The 24,306-nt window shown below is 42.7% G+C and overlaps 1 protein-coding gene across 1 annotated transcript in view; it reads left to right on the forward strand.

Annotated features, from left to right (window-relative positions):
* Positions 1–24,306, forward strand: part of Fancm (FA complementation group M) — a 57,370-nt gene that overhangs the window by 7,692 nt on the left and 25,372 nt on the right. Inside the window, exons 4-14 of the mRNA XM_028858949.2 lie at positions 1,573–1,731; positions 4,297–4,428; positions 8,110–8,242; positions 9,472–9,597; positions 10,888–10,974; positions 11,807–11,991; positions 13,496–13,702; positions 15,351–15,555; positions 17,958–18,109; positions 18,955–19,110; positions 21,926–23,753. Coding sequence (XP_028714782.1) covers positions 1,573–1,731; positions 4,297–4,428; positions 8,110–8,242; positions 9,472–9,597; positions 10,888–10,974; positions 11,807–11,991; positions 13,496–13,702; positions 15,351–15,555; positions 17,958–18,109; positions 18,955–19,110; positions 21,926–23,753 — 3,370 coding nt within the window. The remainder of the gene's footprint in view (positions 1–1,572; positions 1,732–4,296; positions 4,429–8,109; positions 8,243–9,471; positions 9,598–10,887; positions 10,975–11,806; positions 11,992–13,495; positions 13,703–15,350; positions 15,556–17,957; positions 18,110–18,954; positions 19,111–21,925; positions 23,754–24,306) is intronic.

Raw genomic sequence — 24,306 nt, forward strand, 5'->3', positions numbered from 1 at the left:
AAGCCTTAATTTTAGGAGGTGGTTGTAAATGTAGTGCTTAGAGCCATGGACTTCACACAGTGAGTAGTCAGGGTGTGTCGGCACTATGCTAGATCGTGGGTTTACAAGGGTGATGCAGGTGTAATTCTTGTTTGTTTGATTTGGTTTTTTGGAGATGTGATTCTTGTTTTGCAAAGTTACTTGATCATTTTACATGTATGAATGTTTGGCCTCCATTTATGCCTACGTATCATGTGCATACCTGGTGCCCATGGAGGCCAGAAGACAGTGTTGGATCCCCTGGAACTGTAGTTAGAGGACAGTTGTGAGCTGTCGCATTGGTGCTGGGAACTGAACCTTTGGAAGAGCAGACAGTACTCTTAACCACTGAGCCATCTTCTCTCCAGACCTAAGCTGCGGTTCTTGCTCCAGAGTATTTCTTTTGAGTTAAACTAAGTCAGAATTCCTTTCATTTTTGTCTCATGTTTATGAGCTAGGGTGTCACTTTGTAGCAGAGGTCCTTTCTACAGAAAGCCAGAGGCTATGGATTGTTCCAGATTAAGATAACATCAGGTTTGACCAGCCAAGACCACCTGAAAGGTCTCTGATGACACCATGGCCCAGATGATCCAACATCTAGAATCTAGAATTTGTAGCTTGAGTTTTCCTGCCTGGCCCACAGTCAGGACAAATCTTTGTCACCCGCCAGTTCCACAGCCGCTCAGACCCAACCAAGTAAACACAGAGACTTATATTGCTTATAAACTGTATGGCCGTGGCAGGCTTCTTGCTAACTGTTCTTATAGCTTAAATTAATCCATTTCCATAAATCTATACCTTGCCACGTGGCTGGTGGCTTACCAGTGTCTTCACATGCTGCTGGTCATGGAGGCAGCTGGCAGTGTCTCTGCCTCAGCCTTCTGCTTCCCAGAATTCTCCTCTCTCCTTCTCACCTACTTCCTGCCTGGCCACTGGCCAATCAGTGTTTTATTTATTGACCAATCAGAGAATACAGACATACAGACCATCCCATAGCACTTCCCCTTCTCCCTTTTTTTTTTAAAAAAAAGGAAGGTTTTAACTTTTACACATCTCCAAAGCCAGCTTGGTATATTTGGGAATTTGGGCGTAGCTTCTCTTACTACTTCCTCCTGGAGGGGGGCACTGTATCTTATGGGGACACAAAGAAAATTTAAGGGTCATGGAGTAGTCCGTGAGGCTGTATCGTCTGAGCCAGTTGCCTTGAAACGATTCTAGATGTAGTCCTGGTTGAAAGTACAAAGCCCAGGCAGGCCTTAGCCTTAGACTCTGTCAAGCATGCAGTTGCATTTCACAGGACCAGGCTTGTTGCTCCTTTTTTAACTATTGACCATAATGTCAGTGTGTAGTGTCTTCTGATATAGTAGTTCTTAGTCCCACTGTAAGCTTTAAGTGAGTGAAATTTACCTCAGAAAGGTATTACATCATGTATGTATTCATCTATCATCGTGTCATTATGTTTTTGATGCAGGGTCTTGTGAGCTCAGGCTAGCTTCAGATTTATAGTTCAGCGTGCTATCTAACTTATACCCATAATTCTGCGATTCTGTGTAGGCTGTGCAACAGGTGATTACCAACCTACTGATTGGGAAGATAGAGCTTCGTCCTGAAGATTCTCCGGATATTTTGCCGTATTCTCACGAAAGACGAGTTGAGAAGCTTGTTGTCCCCCTTGGTGAAGAACTTGGAGCCATCCAAAAGGCATACATCCAGGTAAGCCATTTTTATCCGTGTGGGGTTCTGGTAAATGAACTGGGGATGGAATTATTTCAGTTAGAATATAGTAGAGTGTATATATGGTATTTCATTTCGTATAATTATGAAGTTGAAGAACATCTCTGAAATTGAAACTTGGGGTCAGTCAGCCCTATTTTTACATGCACTAAACCATTTTCTATTTACAAAATGGGCTATTTGTAAAACAGATGAATAGCCCTAAGCCTGATTTTAGGTAACTGGCTATAGGCCAGAGCTTCTAGGGTCTGACATCACCCCCCCCCCTTTTTTTTTCTTTTTTGCTATATTTAAGCACAGTACAATTCCGGAAAAAAGTTTTCATTTAACAAAGCAGTCCAATGAGTACAACATTCTTAAGGCATGTTTGCATTGAAGTTCTTTACAAAGTACATATGGCTCTATCTGAGAGGGCTTCTTATTGACTTAGAAGCAATGCTCAAGATAAGAGTCTGGCATCGATTCTTAACCTATGGATTGTGACCCCTTTGGGGTTTGCATATAAGATGCTTACATTCTAATTCATAACAGTAGCAAAATTACAGTTACGAGGTAGCAATGAAATAATTTTATGGTTGCGAGGTCACCGACATGAGGAACTGTATTACGGGGTCACAGCATTAGGAAGGTTGAGAACCACTGGTCTAGGGAGAATGACTGAGGTAAACATAATCCCTGTGGGAGTCAGGATTTGGCCTGGCCCTAAGATAACATACAAGTCCCTTAGGCTGTTGTAAAGTACAAATGACATCTCTCACAAGGATGACTATTATGGACTAGAAGTAATGTTCAAGGTTTTAGGGGGAAAGGGCCTGCGGAAAATAAAACATGAATTCTTGGAGATACAGGCTTAACAGACAGCAAAGGATCACCGGATTGTAAACTACTTTCCCCCCCAGCTTTCCCGAAGGACAGCCAAATGTCTTTTCCCTTTGGAAAGGGTGAGGGAGAGGGAGGGAGAGAGAGAGGGAGATTGGGAGGACGTATAAATACATCCTGCTCAATCTGTGTAGTGTTACTTATGTGTGTATGTTTTCAAAGCTGACTGTTTGGTATTAGATAACCAGTTGGTGTGCTGTTCCCCAGGAAGATTATTTCTGTTGCTCTCAACATCCCATAGTTGCCTGCAGTTCTTTGTCTAGGATGAGACCTCGTGAGCTGAATACATATCTATTGGTTTTTTGAGATAGGGTTTTTCTGGGTAGCCTTGGCTGTCCTGGAACTTGCTCTGTAGACCAGGCTGGCCTTGAACTCAGAGATCTGCCTGCCTCTGCCAAGACTAACAGTGCTGGGACTAAAGGCGAGTACCACTATGCCTAGCTTGATTGTGTATTTTTTGAGTGAACCTTTGAACTTCAGTATGAAATGCACACATGCATAGATGTATGTAAGCAGCATTGCCCACAAACTGTGCCTCTGAGCTTTCACAAAGTGAACACACCCATCATTCAGCCAGAAGTTCATTTTGTTTTTGAGACAAGGTCTCTTTATGTAGCTCTGGCTATCCTAGAACTTGCTATGTAGACCAGGCTGGCCTCGAACTCAAAGAGATCTGCCTGTTTCTGCCTGTGGGTGCTGGCAGTTTCTTTATAATATTCTTACAATATGGTTCTCAAACAGAAGTGATTTTCCTCAGCAGATGCTGTCTGGCAATATCTTGACACTTTGTTGTTTAACTGGGAGCTGAGGGCACAGAGGAACTCCTAGTGTGTAGATACCAGAACGTGACTAACATCCTGCAGTGGACACATTAGCCCTCTCATAACAAGGAATTCTCTGTTCCAGTCACTATGTACCAGTGTTGCAGCTGTTGAGAGACTGCTAGAGTTTGACTATTGAGGCAGTTTTGTCTGTCCTTTAGTCTCACAGGAGAGAACTGTGTGTTTGCAAACCGATATCCCATGGATTAAAAATGGTTTCCATTTTTTCCTACTTAGCCCACTGAGAGATGGGGTGAAATTTCTCTTTCCTCAACTTTGGGCTTTCCCTGATTTAGAAATAAGCTAGTAGGCCAGGCGCAGTCACACATAGCTTTACTCCCAGCCCTTAGGCAAAGGCAGGAGGATCTCTGTGAGTTCAAGGGCAATTTAGTCTGTATATTTGGGGCCAGCCAGGCTGTGCAGTGAGAATTTTGTCTAAGAGGGAGGGAGAGGGGAGAGAGAAGAGGGGAGGGGAGGAAGAGGAGAGGAGAGGAGAGGAGAGGAGAAGGAAAAGAAAGAAATAGGGTTGGGGATGTTGTTCAGTGGTAGAGCACTTGCCTGCCTGCCTTGTGCAAGACTGAGTTCAACCCCCAGTGCTGAAGAGGAAATGAAAAGAAGTAAATATGCTGTTAAAATATAGTTGAATAGAATTGAATATATGCTTCTGTTAAACTCTGAGGTGGATGGTGTCTAGATATAAATGCCAATGCTTTAGAATTTTGATATCTTGTGTTAATTTAAAAATTAATTTCGCGGTATATTTTATTAATAACAAACTTTTAATATATGGCAAGGTTATTGTATTTGAAAGTAAGCTTGCAATAAATTTCTTTTAAATTTGCAGATCTTGGAAACATTTGCAAGTTCTTTGATTCAGAGAAATGTTTTGATGAAAAGAGACATCCCCAGTCTAACAAAATACCAGATAATTCTGGCAAGAGATCAATTTAGGAAGAACCCATCCCCAAATATTGTGGTATGTATTTTAAGATAAATTTAGGTGATTGACTAAATCTTTACTGAGCGCCTAGGGGCCGGAGAGATGGCTCAGCGGTTAAGAGTGCTCTGACTGCTCTTCCGGACGACCCGGGTTCAATTCCCAGCACCCACATGGTGGCTCACAACTGTCTGTAGCTCCAGTTCTAGGGGACCTGACACTTTCACACAGACATACATGCAGGCAAAACACCAAAGCACATAAAACAAAAATAAATAATAAATGAATCTTTACTGAGTGCCTGGTAAAATGTAAATGATAAATTCTTAGGTAGGTATTGATTAGTTCAATAAGAATTTACATACCACTTACTGCAGGTGTGGTGGGTCATATTCGTACTTCTTGTGTTTGGGAAGCTGAGGTGAGAGGCTTGCTATGAGTTCAAGAACAGCTAGAAGAAAAAAAGGAGCGGAGTCCAGGACATGGCTCAGCGGCTGCTAACAGCACTTGCCACCAAACCAGATGACCTGAGTTCCGTCCTGGAGACCCATGTGATGGAAGCAGGGTTGTCCTCTGACCTCCTGTTTGTGCCACGACACAGATGGACTCCCCTCCCCATAAATAGATAAATGTAATTAAATGTTCTAAAAGAATTTAGGCGTGATTCTATAGCTCATGTTTTAATTAATTCACGTTATGTATGTGTGTGTGTGGGGGCGGGGGGGCCTGCACTCATAGTGGCTGGAGAAGAACATTCGGGAGCCTGCTCTCACCTTCCTCCTTGCTGAGGCCAGTCTTTATTTTTTTTGTTCCCCCAAGACAGGGTTTCTCTGTGTAGTTTTGGTGCCTGTCCTGGATCTCACTCTGTAGCCCAGGCTGGCCTTGAACTCACAGAGATCCGCCTGCCTCTGCCTCCAGAGTGCTGGGATTAAAGGCGTGCACCACTACTGCCTGGCTGCTGTCTTTCTTGTTTGTGCTGCTTCGCTGCATGCACCAGGCTAGCTGGCCCACCAGTCTCCACCTCCTATTTTGCCATAGGAGTGCTGAGAGTACAGATGTGCCACATCACATCTGGATTTGTTTGTTTGTTTTGGTTTTTCGAGACAGGGTTTCTCTGTAGCTTTGCGCCTTTCCTGGAACTCACTCTGTAGCCCAGGCTGGACTCGAACTCACAGAGATCCGCCTGGCTCTGCCTCCCGAGTGCTGGGATTAAAGGCGTGTGCCACCACCACCGGTTTTGTTTGGTTTTGTGGTAGGGACTCAACTATATAGCCTTGGCTGGCCCCAAACTCTGTATGTAGACCAGGCTAGCCTTCACCTCACATAGATCTTTCCGCCTCTTCTGAGATTAAAGACATGCACCACCATGCCAGACTCATATGTGTTGTTTTTATGTGGGTTCAGGGGATCAAGTTTGGGTCATCAGGTTCGTGTATCTGGAGCTGTTTCCTGCTGAGCTGCCTCCCAGCCTACATGTTTCAGCTGTTAATAGTCGTTTAGTCTATTTCTGATTAAAATGTAAGGCCATGACATTTAGTCCAATTCTTTTTGTGTTGTTGATTGGTTTTTGTTGTTGTTGTTGGTTTTGTTTTGTTTTGAGACAGGGTTTCTTTGTTTAGCCTTGGCTGTCCTGGAACTAGCTCTGTAGACCAGCACCCAGCAATTTAGTGCAATTCTTGACACCAGAAGTCATAGGAAGCATTCTAGCAAGCTTCTTTTAAAAAAAGGAAGGAAGGGAGGGAGGGAGGGAGGGAGGGAGGGAGGAAGGAAGGAAGGAAGGAAGGAAGGAAGGAAGGAAGGAAGAAAATTACATTTATTTATTTCTTTACTTGTATATTTATCTATTGATTGATCAATTGATTGATTTTTTTTTTTAATTTATTTATTATGTATACAGTGTTCTATCTGCATGTATGCCTGCTGGCCAGAAGAGGGTGCCAGATCTCATTACAGATGGTTGTGAGCCACCATGTGGTTGCTGGGAATTGAACTCAGGACCTTTGGAAGAGCAGCCAGTGCCCTTAACCAGTGAGCCATCTCTCCAGGCCCCCCCCCCCACTGATTGATTTTATGTGTGTGTGTGTGTGTCCGTCCGTCCGTCCGTCCGTCTGTATATGTATATGGGCATGTGTATGCCATGACATGGGGCGGTCAGAGGACAGCTTGTGAGAGTAAGTTCTCTTCCACCGTGAAGGTTTAGGGATTGAACTCAGGGCGTTAGTCTTGATGGCAAGTGCCTTTACCTGCTGGGCCATCATGCTGGCTCACATGCTTCTTGTTTAATTTTACTAGAAAAATAGTGGATGGATAGGAAAACTTATATCAGACTATGTCTGAAGTCAGGAAAGATGTTCACCATATAAACAGGTTCTGAGTCCTTTTTTTTTTTTTTTTTTTTTTTGGTTTTTCGAGACAGGGTTTCTCTGCATAGTTTTGCGCCTTTCCTGGAGCTCACTTGGTAGCCCAGGCTGGCCTCGAACTCACAGCGATCCGCCTGGCTCTGCCTCCCAAGTGCTGGGATTAAAGGCGTGCGCCACCACTGCCCGGCCCTGAGTCCTTTGAAATGAGAATAGATCCGCATACAGAAGGCCAGAGGCAGCTGAAAGAGGACAGAAACTAGTGTGGCCGAGACAGGGATTGGAGGTGATTAATGTAAATGTGACCACGTGGGACTAGTTTGCATTGTTATGGCAAGAAACTAGCAGGGAAAGGTAGTTTTAAGTTGGATGTGGTAACTGATGGCCATAATTTCATCATTGGGGATGTTGAGGCAGGAAGATTGCTGGGTTGCTCAGAGTTTTAAGACAGCCTAGGGTACAGGCGGGGGGGCCCTGTCTGAAACAAGTAGATAAGTGGAAGGAAGAAAGGAAAGAAGGGTGGGAGACAGGAAGGAGAAAAAAAATGTCTTTATCACATACAGGACGATAAGTCTCGGGGAGCTTTTATAGCTCCTATAGATGTCCCTCTTCATTTCTGTGAAGTGAGCAGAGCAGTACCTGTCTCTGCGCTGCTAAGATGAAATGAGTTCCTACAGGAATAGATGATGGAGAGCACTGCCTAATACCCAGTGTTACCCTTAGGACATGTTTACATGGCGTTCCGCACTGGCACTGGTGTCTACATTGATTGAATATCTGTCCCATCTGGGTGGCACATATCTACAGTCCCAGCAATTGATAGACAGAGGCAGGAGGATTGCTTTGAGTTTGAAGCCAGACTGGGCCAAGAGCCTGTGATACACACACACACACACACACACACACACACACACACACACACGAGTGAGTGAGAGAGAGAGAGAGATTGATTAATAAAACAAAATATTTGTCCTTCATGAGGCTAAGTCTGTTCAGTTGTTTTCCATTTCAGTCATACCTCATATATTTGCCTCAGTGCTTGACCTATGATAGATAATTATTGATGGCTTTGAAAGAACACATGAACCTATAAATTGCAAATAATTTACCTATGAAGAAAAATGATAAAGACTGGTTTCCTGTTGGGTTTCTTTTTCTTAGGAGACAGGCTTTATATGGAAACTACATGATGCTTCCGTAGCCCCACCCTGTAACATATCACTCAGTAGAACCATTAACTCATAACCAGTGGAAAGGGTTGGTTATTCTGGTCATTTGAACCATATTGTGTTACAGTAACAATTGTCATGGAGGTATGTCTTCATTTTCTTCTCTGGTTAAATCTGACATGTGTTTCTTCCAGGGAATTCAACAAGGCATAATTGAGGGTGAGTTTGCCATCTGTATTAGTTTATATCATGGATTTGAGTTATTGCAGCAAATGGGAATGCGATCCTTATATTTCTTCCTTTCTGGAATCATGGATGGAACTAAAGGTAAGTTATATGACCTTGTTTTAAAGAAACAATGAAATGTGTTATTCTGGTTCAAGGCATTGAGCAGTTTGAATCAGCTTAAACTTGAGTTAACTTGTTTTCACTGAAAATAAATTTCTTTCATGCAGTATATTCTGTTCACTGTTTGCTCTCCTTCATCTTCTCCCAGATCCTCCCCACTGGTCCAATTCCCTCGTTCTTTCTCTCTGTCTTTAGAAAACAAACAGAAAAAAAAAATTAAATTAAAGAAAAAGAAAAAACATGAGAAACATATATACACACAAAATCAGAAGCTGTAAGCAAGCAAAAGATCAGTATGGTAAAAAATACCCAGACAATACAATTTGAGACAAAAATCTCCAAAAATACATTTGAGATTTTTTTTTTGTGACGGTCATCTGTCGGTGGGCATGGGGCCTTGCAAGCATGGTTTGTATACCCAGTGAGACTGGAGTTGGAGAAAATTAATTTTTCCTTGCAAGCTGTTGTCCGTTGGAGATAGCCGCTAGGCCAGGGATGGGAGCTTGTGTCCACTTCCCCTCTCAATACTGTATGTCCTGTGTGTCGGTCAGTCCTGTTGTGTCCGAAGGCCTTGTTTCCTTGGTATCCTCCATCCTCTCTGGCTCTTACACTCTTTCTCTGCCTCTTCTTCTGAATAGCTGCCCGATCACTCAGTGAAGGAGTTTGATGGGGATATCTCATTTAGGACTGACTATTCCAAGGTCCTTCCTTTTCCTCGTATTGCACAGGTGTGGGTCTGTGTTAGTTCCCATCTGCTGCAGGGGAGGCTTCTCTGCTGAATGTTGAGCAATGTTCTGACTTATGGGTATACCAGAGTGTCCTTAGGAGTCATTACAACGTAACTGGAGTTAACTCTAAATACTTTGTTTTTAAAAGCAATGGACTAATATAATGAAGTTCATGTTTCATTGTTTTTGATAGCTTGCTAGAAAATCGTGTATCATAAATGTGGGACTAGCCTAGGCAGTGGTGGCACACACCTTTAATCCCGGAACTTCGGAGGCAGAGGCAGGTGGATCTCTGAGTCTGAGGCCAGCCAGGGCTACACAGAGAAACCCTGTCTCAAACAAACAACAAACAAAAACGTTGCACGAGAACAAGTGGTTGATAATTTTGCCTTCATGGTTAAAACTTCATTTCTTTGTAATAAGCAGTAAATGTCGACAGCTCGGCCCGTGTTTATGTGAAACCTTGTCTTACTTTTGAAGGACTGGCACGGGTGAAGACTGAGCTCAGCCGGAATGAGGACTTCATGAAGCTCTACAGTCACCTGGATGGTGTGTTCGCTCAAGTGCGAGATCCTTCAGCCGGCGGCGCTTCAGCCCTGCAGAAAGGTGTGGTACTTCACCGGGAAGTGTGTGTTTATTTTAACTGAGGACAGTGGTAGCTGCTTGGGAGGCCAAGGTAGAAGCATGTCAGCCCAAGATTTTAGGCCAGCCTAGGCATTGTAACAAGACCCCCTCAGAAAAAATAAATACTATCCATGGGTTTTCTTGATTAGGATTAATGTTGAAACATCTCTCTCTGTCTATGTACACATCCGTCTACTTTGTTCTGCTTGTATAGCAACAGCCTGTTAAATGAATGTTGTTCAGTAAGTTAGGGTATTGAGATTGATGAGTACAAATTTGTATAAGGCTAATAAACGTTAGATAAAAATATCAGTGGTAGTTACTGCTCATGGAAATTCTCAGAACTACTTAACATTGAAATATGGTTTAACTAAAAATATTTTTTCCCTTTTACTTTTCTGAGTCCATTTGAACTCCCTCTCAGAATGATATTTTCACAAAAATTAAAGTTCTTGTTTACGCTTATATGCTATCAAGAGGGAACTTGCATTTGACAGGTAAAAAGTAAGTTTTTTTTGTGTTTTGAGCCTCTTTTGAGACAAGGTCTCACGTAGTTAAGGCTAGCCTTGAGCTCTTTCTGTAACTGAGGCTGGCCTTGAAGACCTAATTCTCCTTTTACCTTGCAAGTGCTGAGATTACAACAGTGTACCACCACACATGAATGAAAATTTCAATTTTTGTTTTGTATTTTGAGACAGGGTTTCTCTGTAGACCAGACTGGCCTCGAACTCACAGAGATCCACCTGCTTCTGCCTCCCAAGTGCTGGGATTAAAGTTGTGCACGCCACTGCCCGGCTCGAAAATTTTAAGTTTTAATGTGCTTTTTTTTCTTTGTTTTAGATTTATTTTTTATTACTTTTGTGTGTATGTGTGTGTGTGTGTGTGTGTGTGTGTGTGTGTGTGTGTGTGAGAGATTGTATCACAGACAGGCTCTTGCTATATGGCCTCAAGCTGGCCTAGAACTCAGAGATGTAGGATTCCTCTGGTGCTGGAGTTACAGGTAGTTATGACTCACCTGATGTGCATGTTAGGAACTAAACTCAGGTCTGCAAGAGCAGTTTGCTCTTACCTACTGAGTGAGCCACCTCTCCAGCCCTAACTTGTATTTTCAAAAAGATGTCACTCCACAATAAGGTAATTACTACGGGCTGAGCACACACCTTTAATCCCAATACGCCAGAGACAAAGGCAGGCAGATCTCTATGAGTTCAAGACCATAATAGATATGGGAAAATATGGAAAAAATGTTTGTTTTTTTCCTCCCTTTTTTAGGAAATAAAGAGAAAAAATTTTTCTATAGTCATCCAAAGTTAAAGAAACTGGAAGAAGTTATAATTGAACACTTCAGGTCATGGAATGGTGAGTAACAGTTTCAAGGCCAAGTAGTTACTGAAAAAAAACTAAAATTCAAGGGAAAAGGTGGGTTCTAATTACTCTGGATAAAGATATTTAGAATTTCTGAGAAAGTTTGGATGGTTAGGAGCAGAAGAAATGATGAGATTTGAAAAATAAGGTTTTACATGAAAAGTTTAGTTTGGGGGCAATGCAGGGGAAATAGAGAATCAAACAGCTTAAGTCGTTTAGTAACCACAGTGGTTCTGGGTCACTGGGAGACACCAGGAGAGCAAGTGGCAGTCGGAAAGCGTTGCCCTTTCCCGTTCCACCCACCCCTCCCAAGCACTGAGACACTGAGGCGGTATCAGTGAACTCAGGCTGCGGCATGCAGTCATCGTTGAAGCTGAAGGACCAGCAGGTTTGGAGCTCCCTGGCCTGATTAGACGGGTCCTGTAGTGAAGATGGAAAGGTGGATGCAGTCAGGTGGAGCTCGACAATGCATCTGTCTGCAGAGTCTGCAAAGGGTGGTGACATGCATGTGTTTGAATTGATGGACTAGTGAGGTATTGATGATCCAGGAATGAGTTGATTTCTTGACCATTATTTTATGATAGCCAGTGAGAAACAGGGAGTTCAAAAAGTCTTAAATACTTTTTGAAACGGTTACTCCTGAGTATGGCGTTTCAGGCTTGTGCTTGTAAGGAGTTCCTCTCCAAATGCTGTTTTGCTTTTTTTTTTAGATGTGATCCTGGGCATTGAACACAAGGCTGTTTACATTTTAGGCAATCTACTACTGAAGTGTTTTCTTAGCCTTTATATGCCTTTTTAAAAACATACAGTATTTCCTGTTCCACAGCTAAAAACACCACTGAAAAGAAAAGCCATGAGACCAGAGTGATGGTCTTCTCCTCGTTCCGAGATAGTGTGGAAGAAATTGCAGAAATGCTTTTACAGCATCAGCCAATGATTAAAGTGATGACATTTGTCGGCCATGCTTCGGGGAAGAACACAAAAGGTTTTAGCCAGAAGGAACAGCTAGAGGTAACTAGTTACTTCTTTTCTAGGAAGTGAAATGAAAATAGAATGGGTTAGCTGTGTATAACCCATCTTCTAATTGGTTACTTAAAGATCATTCTATAAGCAGTTCATGGTGGTGCATGTCTTTAATCCCAACATTCAGGAGGCAAGGACAGCCATTCTCTGAGTTCAAGGCTGGCCTGGTTTACTCCAGGCCAGCCAGAGCTACATAGCCAGATTGTCTCAAAACCAAACCAAACAAAAACCAAAAAAAAAAAAACCCTAGCCACAACAAAAAAGATAATTTTACAAGTAATATGGAAGTAAAGATAAGCATGTTTTGAAAGATCAGATAATGTGTTTTATGTAGTTTTGAAACATTTATTTATTCAATCATTTAGTTATCTTTGGTGTTTGGGATAGGAGTTCATACAGTTGAGGCTGACCTATAACTGCTGATGCTCCTGTCTCTACCTCCCAAGTGCTAGGATCTCAGATGTATCCATTACCCCGGCGAATGTTGAATGAGTTTGTCCTTACAGCTCTGGCATGTGACCCATGTGACCTTTGCGGTGGTAGAGTTCTAGGAGTAATGAAACATTATTTTAATTTTTACAAAGATTTTTATTTTTAAGTATAAGGGGGCTGGTGAGGAGTTTGTGCATATGATCAAAATGGAGGCCAAAAGTGGGTGTCGGGTCTTTGGAGTTATAGGTGGCTGTGAGCCAGCATGGACATCGGTGCTGGGAACCAAACCTGGGTTTTCTGCAAGAACAGCAGGTGCTTTGAATCGCTGAAGGGTTTCTCCAGCCTTTACTTTAAGCTCTTTGTTACATTTAGTTATTTTGTGTGTGTGTGGGGGGGGGGTTGGTGCATGTGTGTCACAGCTTGTGTGTAGAAGTCGGAAGACAAGTTGAGGATGTCAGTTCTCTCCATCCGCCATCCCAGAGATCACACTCAGGCTATGAGGCTTGCTGGCAAGTGTCCTTACGTGCTGAATCGTCTTTCAGGCCTGAGCCCATTCTTTCTGATTTGCTTATTTATTTAGAGACAGGGTCTGACTTTATAGCCCTAGCTGGCCTGCAATTCATAGACCATCAGCCTCCTGAGTACGGGGATTAAAGGTGAGCACCACCATACAGGCCTAAACATTCTTAGTTTAGATACACCTAACCATACATTTAGTTCTAAGATATGATAAATAGAAGTAATGGCTTCAGGCTTTTTACCTACCCTCTGCTTTCAATGATGCTAAACCTGGACTTGTTCATAGATGGAGAAGCATAAAGCTATTTACAGATTTGACTTGGTAATTATAATTGACAATAGCAATTATTATACAAAGGAAGTAGCACTGTTCTTTCCATTTTATCAGTACCGTTTGGACTGACTGTCGTTTTATGACACCCTCCCCGCTTCTCAGCATCCTTAATGCTTTAAAATCTGATTTTTACCTTTTCAAGATGAGTAAGAGAATGCAAAGTCTGTAGTCCTGTGATGTGAGAATTCTGCGTTGTTTGTGTTTGAGGTGGTGAGGCAGTTCCGGGATGGCGGCTATAACACGCTGGTTTCCACCTGTGTCGGTGAAGAAGGTTTGGATATAGGGGAAGTCGATCTTATAATATGCTTTGATGCCCAGAAGAGCCCCGTTCGCCTCATACAGCGCATGGGCAGAACTGGCCGCCGACGGCAAGGCAGGATTGTTGTCATCCTCGCAGAGGGCCGGGAAGAGCGGGTGAGTGGATTGTGCAAGCTTGATTGACGTTGACTTTTGAGAAACAATCCAAAGACAACTGCCCCTCTTTTAGCATTAAAAGTCCAAGCACTCTAGGTAAATGTGGCTTGTTTTCCTCCCCTTTTTATTTGATTCTTAATGTTTTTGTGTGATTATAAGTTTTGAATAAAATTCACTTTCCTAAGCTTTGCATTTTGGTTCTTCAGCATAAGTCAAAGACACCTTCATTTCAATAACTAATATGTATTACTTCTTTTTATTGCTTCCCTACACTTTTTTTTTTTTTTTTTGAGACAGGGTTTCTCTATATAGCTCTGGCTGTCCAGGAACTCAATTTGTAGACCAGGCTGGCCTCGAACTCACAAAGATCCTCCACCTGCCTCTGACTCCCAAGTGCTGGGACTAAAGGTGTGCACCACCACTGCCCCAGGCTCATTTTTAATTCTCTATAGCCAAGGTTGACCTAGAACTTGTGATCTTCCTGCCTACACCTCTTGAGCACTGTGATTCCATGTGTGCACCAGGGCTGCCACAGTTGATACAGTACCTACTCCTTGTACACTAGGCCAACACTACCAACTGAGCTCTTTATGCAGCCTCTCCTTATATTTCCTGGACATCCAGGTGCTTAGATGATTTTCTCGGAACTATATAAAACAGTAGTTTTGCTTTGTACATAATGAGCTAACAACATGGGTGGCAAAACTTTCTAAATATGATAGTACACTTTATTACAGTAAAATATCCGCTAACTTTATAACATATTAGGACGAATTCAGTGAGCAAATACAGTTTCACATTACAGCTTCTCTCATCATCTATGATAGTTTTTAGAAATTGATTTAAAATGTTTTATTTACCCTTCAATTCAACCTGAGAAATGAACTCCATTCAGTAGGACTGCTCATGTCCTTATAATGTGTGTGATACCCATAAAATGATCCTAGTAAATGTAACGTTCGTATGTCAAGTCAAACTGCAGCCACATTCTGATTTTATTCCCTAGCCAAGCCACTTACCATCATTCTTTAGGTGGGTGTTTTCTCTATGAAATAGAGTAGAGGCTCATCTGTGATGAGCCCTTTCTTCGTGCTGGGCGGTGTTTCAAATGTTCTAGACTAGCTTATGATCTTTCTTCGTGCTGGGCGGTGTTTCAGATGTTCTAGATTAGCTTATGATCTACTCCGGCCCATGCCTGTGAGCAGAGTGGAGCTTCTGCTGTTGGAGACAGCGAAGGAAGTGGGAATGCAGACAGATGGCCAAGCTGAAATAAAGGTGTCACTTCCTGTCCCGTGAACCCTCTCTCTTGCACCAAGAAGAGCCGTATTTTAGGTCCAAATGTCAGCCATATCAAAAGCAGTAAGCCCACAAAAGTAAATACTTACATGAAATCCTCACATACATGTGTATATTTCCTTTTTGCACACCGCTGCTTAGCTTATGTAATAACGGATTTTAAAATGGTTTTTCTCAAGTGTCTGTTTCCTGATCTGTTTTCACACTCAAGACCAGAGGAATTCTATTCTCTATTACTTAAGTGAATCAAAGTTTAATTTTATGTTTAAAGTAATCACATATTAATTTCTTATTATAGCTAAATGATTATTACAAGAACAATGAAAATTTGTATTTTGTATTTGTTTTTCAGACATATAATCAGAGCCAGTCCATCAAAAGAAATATTTATAAAGCTATTTCAGGTAACAGACAATTGCTTCATCTTTACCAAGGAAGTCCACGAATGGTCCCTGATAAAATCAATCCCCAATTACACAAGATGTCCATCACACCGGGTGTCTACAAACCAGAGAAGTCCCGGAATGTGCATCGGAAGTCGGTTTCCTCGAGAGGTGGTGTGTAAAACTTTACCCTTGACACATTCCTCCTCCTCCTCTGTTCTCAGTGTGCCCTGTTCTTGTTTACACTCTGGAGCTTGCTTTCCCATTCATTCGTACATCTCCTCAGTCAGGAGTTTGTGGGGCACGGGCTCCAGCAGCTCAGACTCCTTTCTGTTACTCCTCACTAAGGGCTTCTCTGGATGACCAGGCTGGTGCCTCAGTTGAACCCAGGTGCCCTCCCTGGCTTAGCGTCTGTCCTGGTCCTTTTCCTGCATCCTCTCATTCCAGGAAGCAGTCTTGACTCTGCGCTTACCGCGCTCACTGCATGGAAGCTCTTGGCAGGAACCTTGCCCCTAACATGCTTGTTTACAGCCACGCCAACAGCATGCTGAGTGTATTGTAGACGCTCCCAGTTTTGTCACGGCAACAGTTAGGAGGCATTGCTTTGTGAACAGTCCGTAATCCCTCACTATCTGTAGTATCATTCCTGTAGGTGCACGTATGTGTGGCCAAAGAAATAACCATTTTCTAAAAGGCTTGGAGAACATGCATCTGCGCCTCTCCTCTTTCCTGTTGCTCTGTCACTTTGGAGAATTCCTGGAAAATGTTGACTCTACCTGAAAGGAACAGAGCATTCCCTATCTTTTTGTTGTTGTTGTTGTTGTTGTTTCGAGACAGGGTTCCTCTGTGTAGCTTTGGCTGTCCTGGAATTCTCTCTGTATCCCAGGCTGGCCTTGAACTCAGAGATCCCCCTACCTCTGCATCCCGAGTGCTGGAATTAAAGGCATATTCCCATTTCTTCTTTGAAAATCTCAGTGCATGTTTTAAGAGGTTTTGTGTGTTCCCATAGAAAAGATAAGGAATTGTTGATGTGACCAGGGGAAGACACTGGTGGTATAGAGTCACAAACCTTGTAGGGAAACTGAAATGACCTTACCAAGCCAGAGAGGTCCTCTCCACAAAGTTTACAAAGAAACCAGATGCAGAATAAGCAAACATTAAGTTAGATTGACGTGTGTAATTACACAGTCTACGGCAAACAAAGCAGAAGGGAGTTCTCCCTGTGTGTATACCCAGGCAAGTACAGCCCTTCCATGCACAGTCCAGGATTAGTGGTAACTTGCCTTCATATAGGAGGACGCCACCATTGGCTACACATCCTTTCATCCACCATCTGGTAATTCATAGCCATTTGTACTAATGTATTACATTTAGATGCCTACCTAGACTACATGGTGAGTTCTAGGTCACTTTTGAGACTATCTCAAAAATCAAAGCAAAACAACATTGATAGAATATTTGCTGGTGTCCACTTTTCTGCTCTCCACTCCATTCTGATTTTTCTAGTGTCTGTGATTCAAGTTATGTGATTGTGTTCTACAGTTTCTCATAAATCATCATACATGTGCAGTAGAATATAATTCATCAAGGTGTAGAGGCCTGAAGTTCTTTTAAGTATCTGAAACACTGGCATTCCTTCCTATGTAAAAACATGGAGAGAGGGCCCAGTGGTAAAGATCACTGGCTTCTCTCTCTACCAGGGGACCTGGTTTCTATTCTAATTACCCACATGGTGATTCACAACCATCTGTATGTAATTCCCTGTCCCAGAGGATCTGATGCCCCCTTCTGGCCTCCTCAGGAACTGCATGCACATGTGGTGCACAACATAAATGTAGGCAAAAACATCTATACACATAAAATTAAAAGAAATAAAAAATATCTTCAAAATTAAAATAAGTCATAGATCTCCTATGATCATTTAGCTCAAGGTCTTAATTTTGCACATGGGGAAACATTTTCAGAAAACTCGCGTTTATATAATTTCCTACACAGTATTGAGGAACAGTGCAGACCAAAGTCTCTGAGTTCCTGGCTTAGTGACCTGTGAATTTTTTTTCCTGCCTGAGTTGGGCCGGAGTTCTGCTTCACACTCTGTGTCCCCCTTGCCTCTGTCTCCGCCATCTGTCCCCTCCTTCAGACTTAAGCCTAAAACCCTTGCGGTCCTCAGTGCTCTTCTCCCTCCCCAAAAGCTTCGGAGAAGCATTTTACCACCGCTGGGCTGGCGCTGGTTTTCGTTGGTAAGTCTCTCTTTTTCACAACAGAGTTTACAAACGAGTGTCCAAAGGAAGCCAGGGCCGGGCTCCTTTAGACCTAGCCCTCTTCCACTGTGACGCCATTGTTAGGTTAGCTCCTAGATGAAGACGACAGACGAAGAGCAGCTTCGGCGACAGAGGTAGAATGGAGAAGCCGTGCACGGTGGATTAATGTGACCCCTTCTAGTTTTCAGAAATGGAATCTTGGCTTGGCAGAAGCAGAAGTTAACTTTTCGGTAGAGTTCAGGTGGCACTGCGTATTTTGGGTTTGTCTTGCAGATTCCCGTGAACCTCTTTTTCAACCATTGTTTCGACTTGCAGGGGTGAAAGCTAGTCATTCAAATAAAGATGGGCTCCTATCAGAAGAGGAACTGAACCTATGGACCAGACTCTACAGGTTAGGAGACAGGGACCCGGTGAAAGGAGTGGCGTTCCCCCAGTCTCGCTTCCTGTCTTTACAGGAGGACCGAGCGGTGAGTCAGCTGTGTGCGGGGCTTACGCAGTGGGTTTGTGTCATTGGAATGTCAGGTCACGACTTCAGACCCTTAAGAACTACTGTTTCGTTTGCTTTCACGTGACTGCTTTTTCTGTAGGTTGTACTTGGATTTCCTGTGACTTGGTTACCATCATCCTGCAGTGCAGTACAGTGTGCATGACTATTTCCCTGTTGTGTCTTCGGGTCCTCCATGTTTTACCACCATGAATCATACTGTTCCGTGTGCCTTAGGGAAACCTGGCTTTATGTGTTTGTCTACTTATTTGAAATGTTAGTCAAGACTTTAAGTTGGATGCTATTGCTTCCCTGAACAGATGTGGTGAGCTTAGTTACAATGGAGAGAACTGACCCAGGTTGCATGAGCTGGAAGATGCTCAGGGATGATTTCCTAATCTGGCTACAACATGTTTTAACCACTCGCATGGAGAATGACGAGTAGCAGGAGGCATGCAGAGTCTCGATCAGCTTATCGGGGACAGTATGGACACCACCTCATATTGTGGGATCTATATACAGCAAAGTAGTGATTTCAAAACCAAACAAAACATATTTTCTCAAATATTTCTCTTAGCATGTTTTATAGAAACTGGAATATGGTAAATCATAACTCAAAGGACAGCTCATTTTAAATGTATTTAAAAGAGCAACTTTATATTTTATAAAATTATCTTCCTTTTTTCCCTTGAGAATTTTAGTTGAAAGTGCATATGTGAATTTAAATGGTTTATGTTAAGCTTGTTATTTGCAACTAAGCATGTTTTTAAAGTTGTCTTGTGAAATCTCATTTTTTGTTATTTTTTTCTTTTTTAAATCCTAATGAAGACAAAAGAACCAACTGCTGGAATTCATCAACTCTCACTCTCTGAATGGAGTCTGTGGCAAGATCATCCACTTCCTACACATCAAGTCGACCATTCAGATCGTTGCCACCATTTTATAAGCATTATGCAAATGATAGAAGAAATGAGACACGAAGAGGTAGAGTTTCCTTACAGCTTTCTCTCCTCCCCCTCTTTTTTGCTCTGCCCTTCCTGCCTCCTCTGTTCCTCTATCTCCCTCCCCCTCTCTGTCAGTTTTTGGAGACAGAGTCTTGTTATATAGCTTCAGCTCCAGACTGGCCGCTTCAGTCTCCTGAGTGCTGGGGTTACAGGCCTGTGCAGCCTCTGTGTGCAGCCTGTAATACTCCTGGCTGGGTAGCAGTGGCTTTCTCTTGCTAGTGTGTGGATGAACGTTTCCTCATTTCTCCTTTTTCCTCCTCTTCCTGCTCTTCTGTCTGTTGTGTGTGTGTGTGTGTGTGAGAGAGAGGGAGAGAGAGAGACAGAGACAGGGTCTCATGTACTCCAGGCTGCTTTGACTTCCCTATGTAGCCAAGGATGACCTAGAACTTCTAAAGCTCCTGCCCCTGCCTCTCTAGGGCTGGGATTGCAGGGTTCTTGGGAATAGAACCCAGGGCTTCTTGTGTGCTAGGTAAGCACTCCTCCAAGTGAGCTACAGTCCCCATCCTTAACCTTCATTATGAATATGAAGTCATTGTTATAAGAAACAACAATATTTATTATAATTAATTATAGATAGAACATTTTCTGTATAGCATCTTTCATCACAATAAGAAACTAATTTTCTGCCTTGAAAGAAGTAGATCTCATTAAGTACAAGAAGAACATCTCTAAATACCATGTCACAATACTATTCTAATATGCGTAGTGACTCACGTAAACTGTATAAAATCATTTTAAGATTGTTGTCGCAGAAGCTCGAGAAGGCTCCATGGTTAAGAGTTGAGATCCTGAATCTGGTTCCCAGCACTCAATGGTAGTCACAGCTGCCTGCAGCTCCTGCTGCCTGAGGCTCCCGCTGCCTGTCGGGGGTTGGGAAACCCTTACAGACTTGTGGCATTGCACTCACACCCATACACACAATAAAGGAATTTTTACAATCAAAAAAATAAAAGATTGCTGGGCGTGATGGTGCACACCTTTAATCCCAGCACTCAGGAGGCAGAGGTAGGTGGATCTTTGGGTTTGAGGCCAGCCTGGTCTACAAAGTATAGCCAGGGCTACACAGAGAAACTCTGTCTTAAAACACTAATACATGAATGAATGAAAGAATAAGATCATTAAAAAAAAGATTCTTGATGCATTGGCATTTAGGAGTTCTTAAAATACTCTCTATCATGTTGGTTGTTTGGTGTCTGTCTTGTATCCTGGTGGTGGACTAAGGAATCATAAATTTCTTTCTTTTTTTTTAAGTGTTTTTTAGACATGATCTCATTATGTAGCTCTGGCTGGCCTGGAACTCTTTCTGTTTACCAAGTTGGTCTTGAACTCACAGAGATCTACTTGCCTCTGCTTTTTATGCTGGGACTAAAGGCATTCACCACCATGACCCAGCCCTTGGTATCATTAATTTCTTTCTTTCTTTCTTTTTAAGATTTATTTATTTATTATGTATACAGAAGACGGTGCCAGATCTCATTACAGATGGTTGTGAGCCACCATGTGGTTGCTGGGAATTGAGCTCAGGACCTCTGGAAGAGCAGTCAAGAGGTTAAGAGCTCTTAACTTCTGAATCATCTTTCCAGCCCTCATTAATTTCTTGAAGAGCGTTTTTTTGTTTGTTTGTTTGTTTGTATGTTTTGTGAGTCAGTACTGGGAATTGAACTTAGAGCCTCATCCATGCAAAGTAAACACTTTACCGCTGAGCCACAGCCCACCCTTGAATAATTTCTTTTTCACTTTCTGACAGGAGTAAAATAGTGAATCACTTATGAGTATGAAATCTGTAATGACTGCCCGCTTCATAGGACTGTTGTATTAAAATGACATAAGACATTTAAACAGTAATTGGCATAAAACCAGTGCTTAATAATTGTAGCTGCTTTTATTGTGGGGAGAGTGATCATGAATACTTTCAAGTTAAGAATTTAGTGAGGGATCTCAGCAAATCATGTACCATCAAATTAACACATTTACTGAATGATTTCGATATCTCATGCTGGCTTCTAGGCCACAACTGTAGGGAAAGCAGAGAAAATGTTATGTCTCAGTGAGCATATCTGCTAGCAGGAGACAGACCTTGCTGACCGCAGCAGTTACTTATTATTCCAGAGTGTGGAGAGGTGAGTGGTTTCCCTTATGAGTAGCAGAGGAAGAGGGGAGACAGACTGTACTACAGCTCTAGCTGATGAGCCAGAAGGAAGAATTAGAGATTCACCTCAGAAGTTCTTGGTTGGAAACTTGAAAAAAGGTCTTGGCTAAGAATTTTGCTTAAAAATAGAACTACATATACCCAAAGCTGTAGTCTACCATTGTTTTAGGGGCCTTGAGGGGAAAAAAAAAAGTGTTTTTGCCAGATGGGGGTACATGCCTATAAACCCAGCACCTCTGAGGCAAGACCCAGTCTCAGAGCAAAGTAAACAGACAAGGCAGCTCTCGGTTTATTCACTATTGAGAATTTAAATTTACTATATGTATGTATTTTTAGGAAATTAATTTTTTAATTAAATGTTGAGTATTTATAGCTTTACCTATTAATTGAAGTTGTTCTTAGTAGGAATAGCCTCCATGGTGGTTCTGTGTCTTGAGTACTGAGATTAAAATATTAACCAGTGATTTTATAGTGATGTGGTTTAGGTTTTTTTTTTCCATGATTTGTTTGAATTTGGGGGATTTAAAACAAAAGCAGCTGAATGATACTGGTTTTTAGAAAAATATTTTAATATAGAGTGAAACTCATTTCTCAGAATGGGCTTACTTTGGTTTTCTGTGACTTTTTCCTGTTTCTTATTTTATAGGATGAATGCAGCTATGAGCTGACAATTAAGCCTTTTCTACAAATGGAAGATGTCAGCTCAACATATAGGAGTGCATATAATAATCTAGCCGGTGTCAGCAGTATGACTCGCGAGAAATCTTCATTTAGACAGAGTGTAGATGAACACACTTCCTTCTCGGTGAGAGAGTCTGAGGAAGAGTGTCCTGGGACTGTTAGACAGACTCCTCCCGGGCGTGCTGAGATTACTTCTCTAAGGGACAAAGCTTCCAGAGCAACGGGAAAAGACGCGGCTAGTGAAAATTGCGACGAGGAGGGTGCAGCTTCTCCAGACACCGGCAGACGTTCTCCTGCAGAAGCTCTTGCCCGGGTAGACCCGCCGAATGGCGAAAGGGTGGCAGGGGCAGATGGAATCACCACCACGGGTGCTGTTAGCAACGATGACGGCCACCCGGGAGCATTACTAACCGAGTGTCAGGCCACAGATAAATCTGGCTCGTCTGCCAGGTACTCCTTAGACTCTGGCTATAGCAGTTTCAGTGATGAGAAATCTATTTCGTCGCATTTGATCCTTCCTTTGGAAGAAGAGCTGTACACAGAGAGAGCAGTGGAGCCGTTTTCTAGCAGTCGCCGGGTGACAGGAGAGGCACTTGCTAATGTGGAGAGGTTGTTAGCCCGTTCTCCCCCGTCTCTCAGTGGACTCTCAGACCTGGAGCATGAAGTCACTCGGGGTCTTGAACTTGACGATACGTCCTGCTTACCCTCCTCAGAGCATGGACACAGTCGTGAACCTGCCGCTGTGGTGTCACACTCGGCTGTGAATGCTCAACAAGATTTAGAAACGAGTTCAGTGAAACGTATTAATCATCCCTCTGAAAACCGTTGTCTCTTTGGCACAACTGATAGTAAGATTTCTGATCAGCCCTCTTTCTGCGCCTCTGATAATAAAGCCCAAAATAATATTAAAAATAAAAACTCAGTATCTAACAATTATGCTCAAGTACAAGTAAACCTTGCAAAGAGTTTGGTTGACAGAAATAGCCACGATGATGATACTGAACCCCCAGTGTTCACCAATGAGGGCGAGAGCTTGCTATTATTTGATGATAGTATCGAAGACTTAAATGGTGTGGGCCTTGCTCCCTTCGACAGTGATAGCCGGCCCCCGTGTGTGCCAGATAAAACTCTTACATGTGAACTGCCTCCAGTCTCTAACTTCTTAATTTCTGATGAGCTTTTGTTAGATGATTCTGAACCGGAAGATCAAATCATCCGTGACACCAAGAGCTGGAAACCTCACGAAGGTTTGAAAGACGAACATGAGGACCTGAAGACTGAGGGACACACTTTTGATTGCTCTGGGGATTTATTTTCTGTTACCTTCGACTTGGGGTTTTGTAGTTCAAGTTCTGATGATGAGATCACGGGCCGTGTGTCAGGGAGGAGCAGCACACAGGCAGCGGCTGGTCTCCCCGGAAGGCATTCTGATAACGAGGAGATAAAGGATGCCAGTGACGCTGTAGAGCCGCCGGGTGGAGCCTTATCACCAATCCCGACAGAAACCGAGCCATGTTCACACTCTGCAGAGCGGAAAGAACCTGCCTCTCCCCGCTTCCCCTCATGCTTGCCAGTGAAGGAGAGAGTTATGAGTACGCCGATTTCTAAAGCAGGCATGTGGAGCCTGCGTTCTGAGACAGGAGCAGGCGTGCTTAAGACACCAGATTCCACTGAGGAGAAAGCCAGTGTACAGAGTTTCAAAGTGACGTTGAGTCCGAGATTTGACGATTTAGGAGAAGAGGCCAAAAGCAGTGATCAGGTCTTTCTGCATTTGTCTCCTCAACACACTGCAGGTAAGAGTTCATCTCTATGAAATCTATGAGTTTCTGGAAAACATTCCAGAAATAAGTCTGTACTATTCCAAAACTAACTTTTCTCAGTATATATATCAATGTGTGTATACATACATACATATATATACATACATACACACACACACACACACACACACACACACATATATATATATATAAAATTGGAAAATTATGTGTGTATTCTTTTTTAAGCAGATGCTCATTATTGGGAAACTTGACTCTGTATGCCACAGGAATGCTTTATGCTCTTTACTGTCAAATGTACAAAGAAGTGTAAAATTTGGCACAATTACTTGATTGTAAAACACAAGCCGGGCAGTGGTGGCACGCACCTTTAATCCCAGAGGCAGGTGGATCTCTGTGAGTTCGAGGCCAGCCTGGTCTACAGAGCAAGTTCCAGGAAAGGATCCAAAGCTACACAGAGAAACCCTATCTCAAAAAACAAAAACAAAACCAAACAAAGCAAAAAAAGTTTAGAAGGCAGTGAAAAGATGTTGAGTTAGATTAGCTTGGAAAGTATTCGTGGGTATTG

Source organism: Peromyscus leucopus, chromosome 14 (genome assembly GCF_004664715.2).
Source record: "Peromyscus leucopus breed LL Stock chromosome 14, UCI_PerLeu_2.1, whole genome shotgun sequence".
Taxonomy (NCBI): domain Eukaryota; kingdom Metazoa; phylum Chordata; class Mammalia; order Rodentia; family Cricetidae; genus Peromyscus; species Peromyscus leucopus.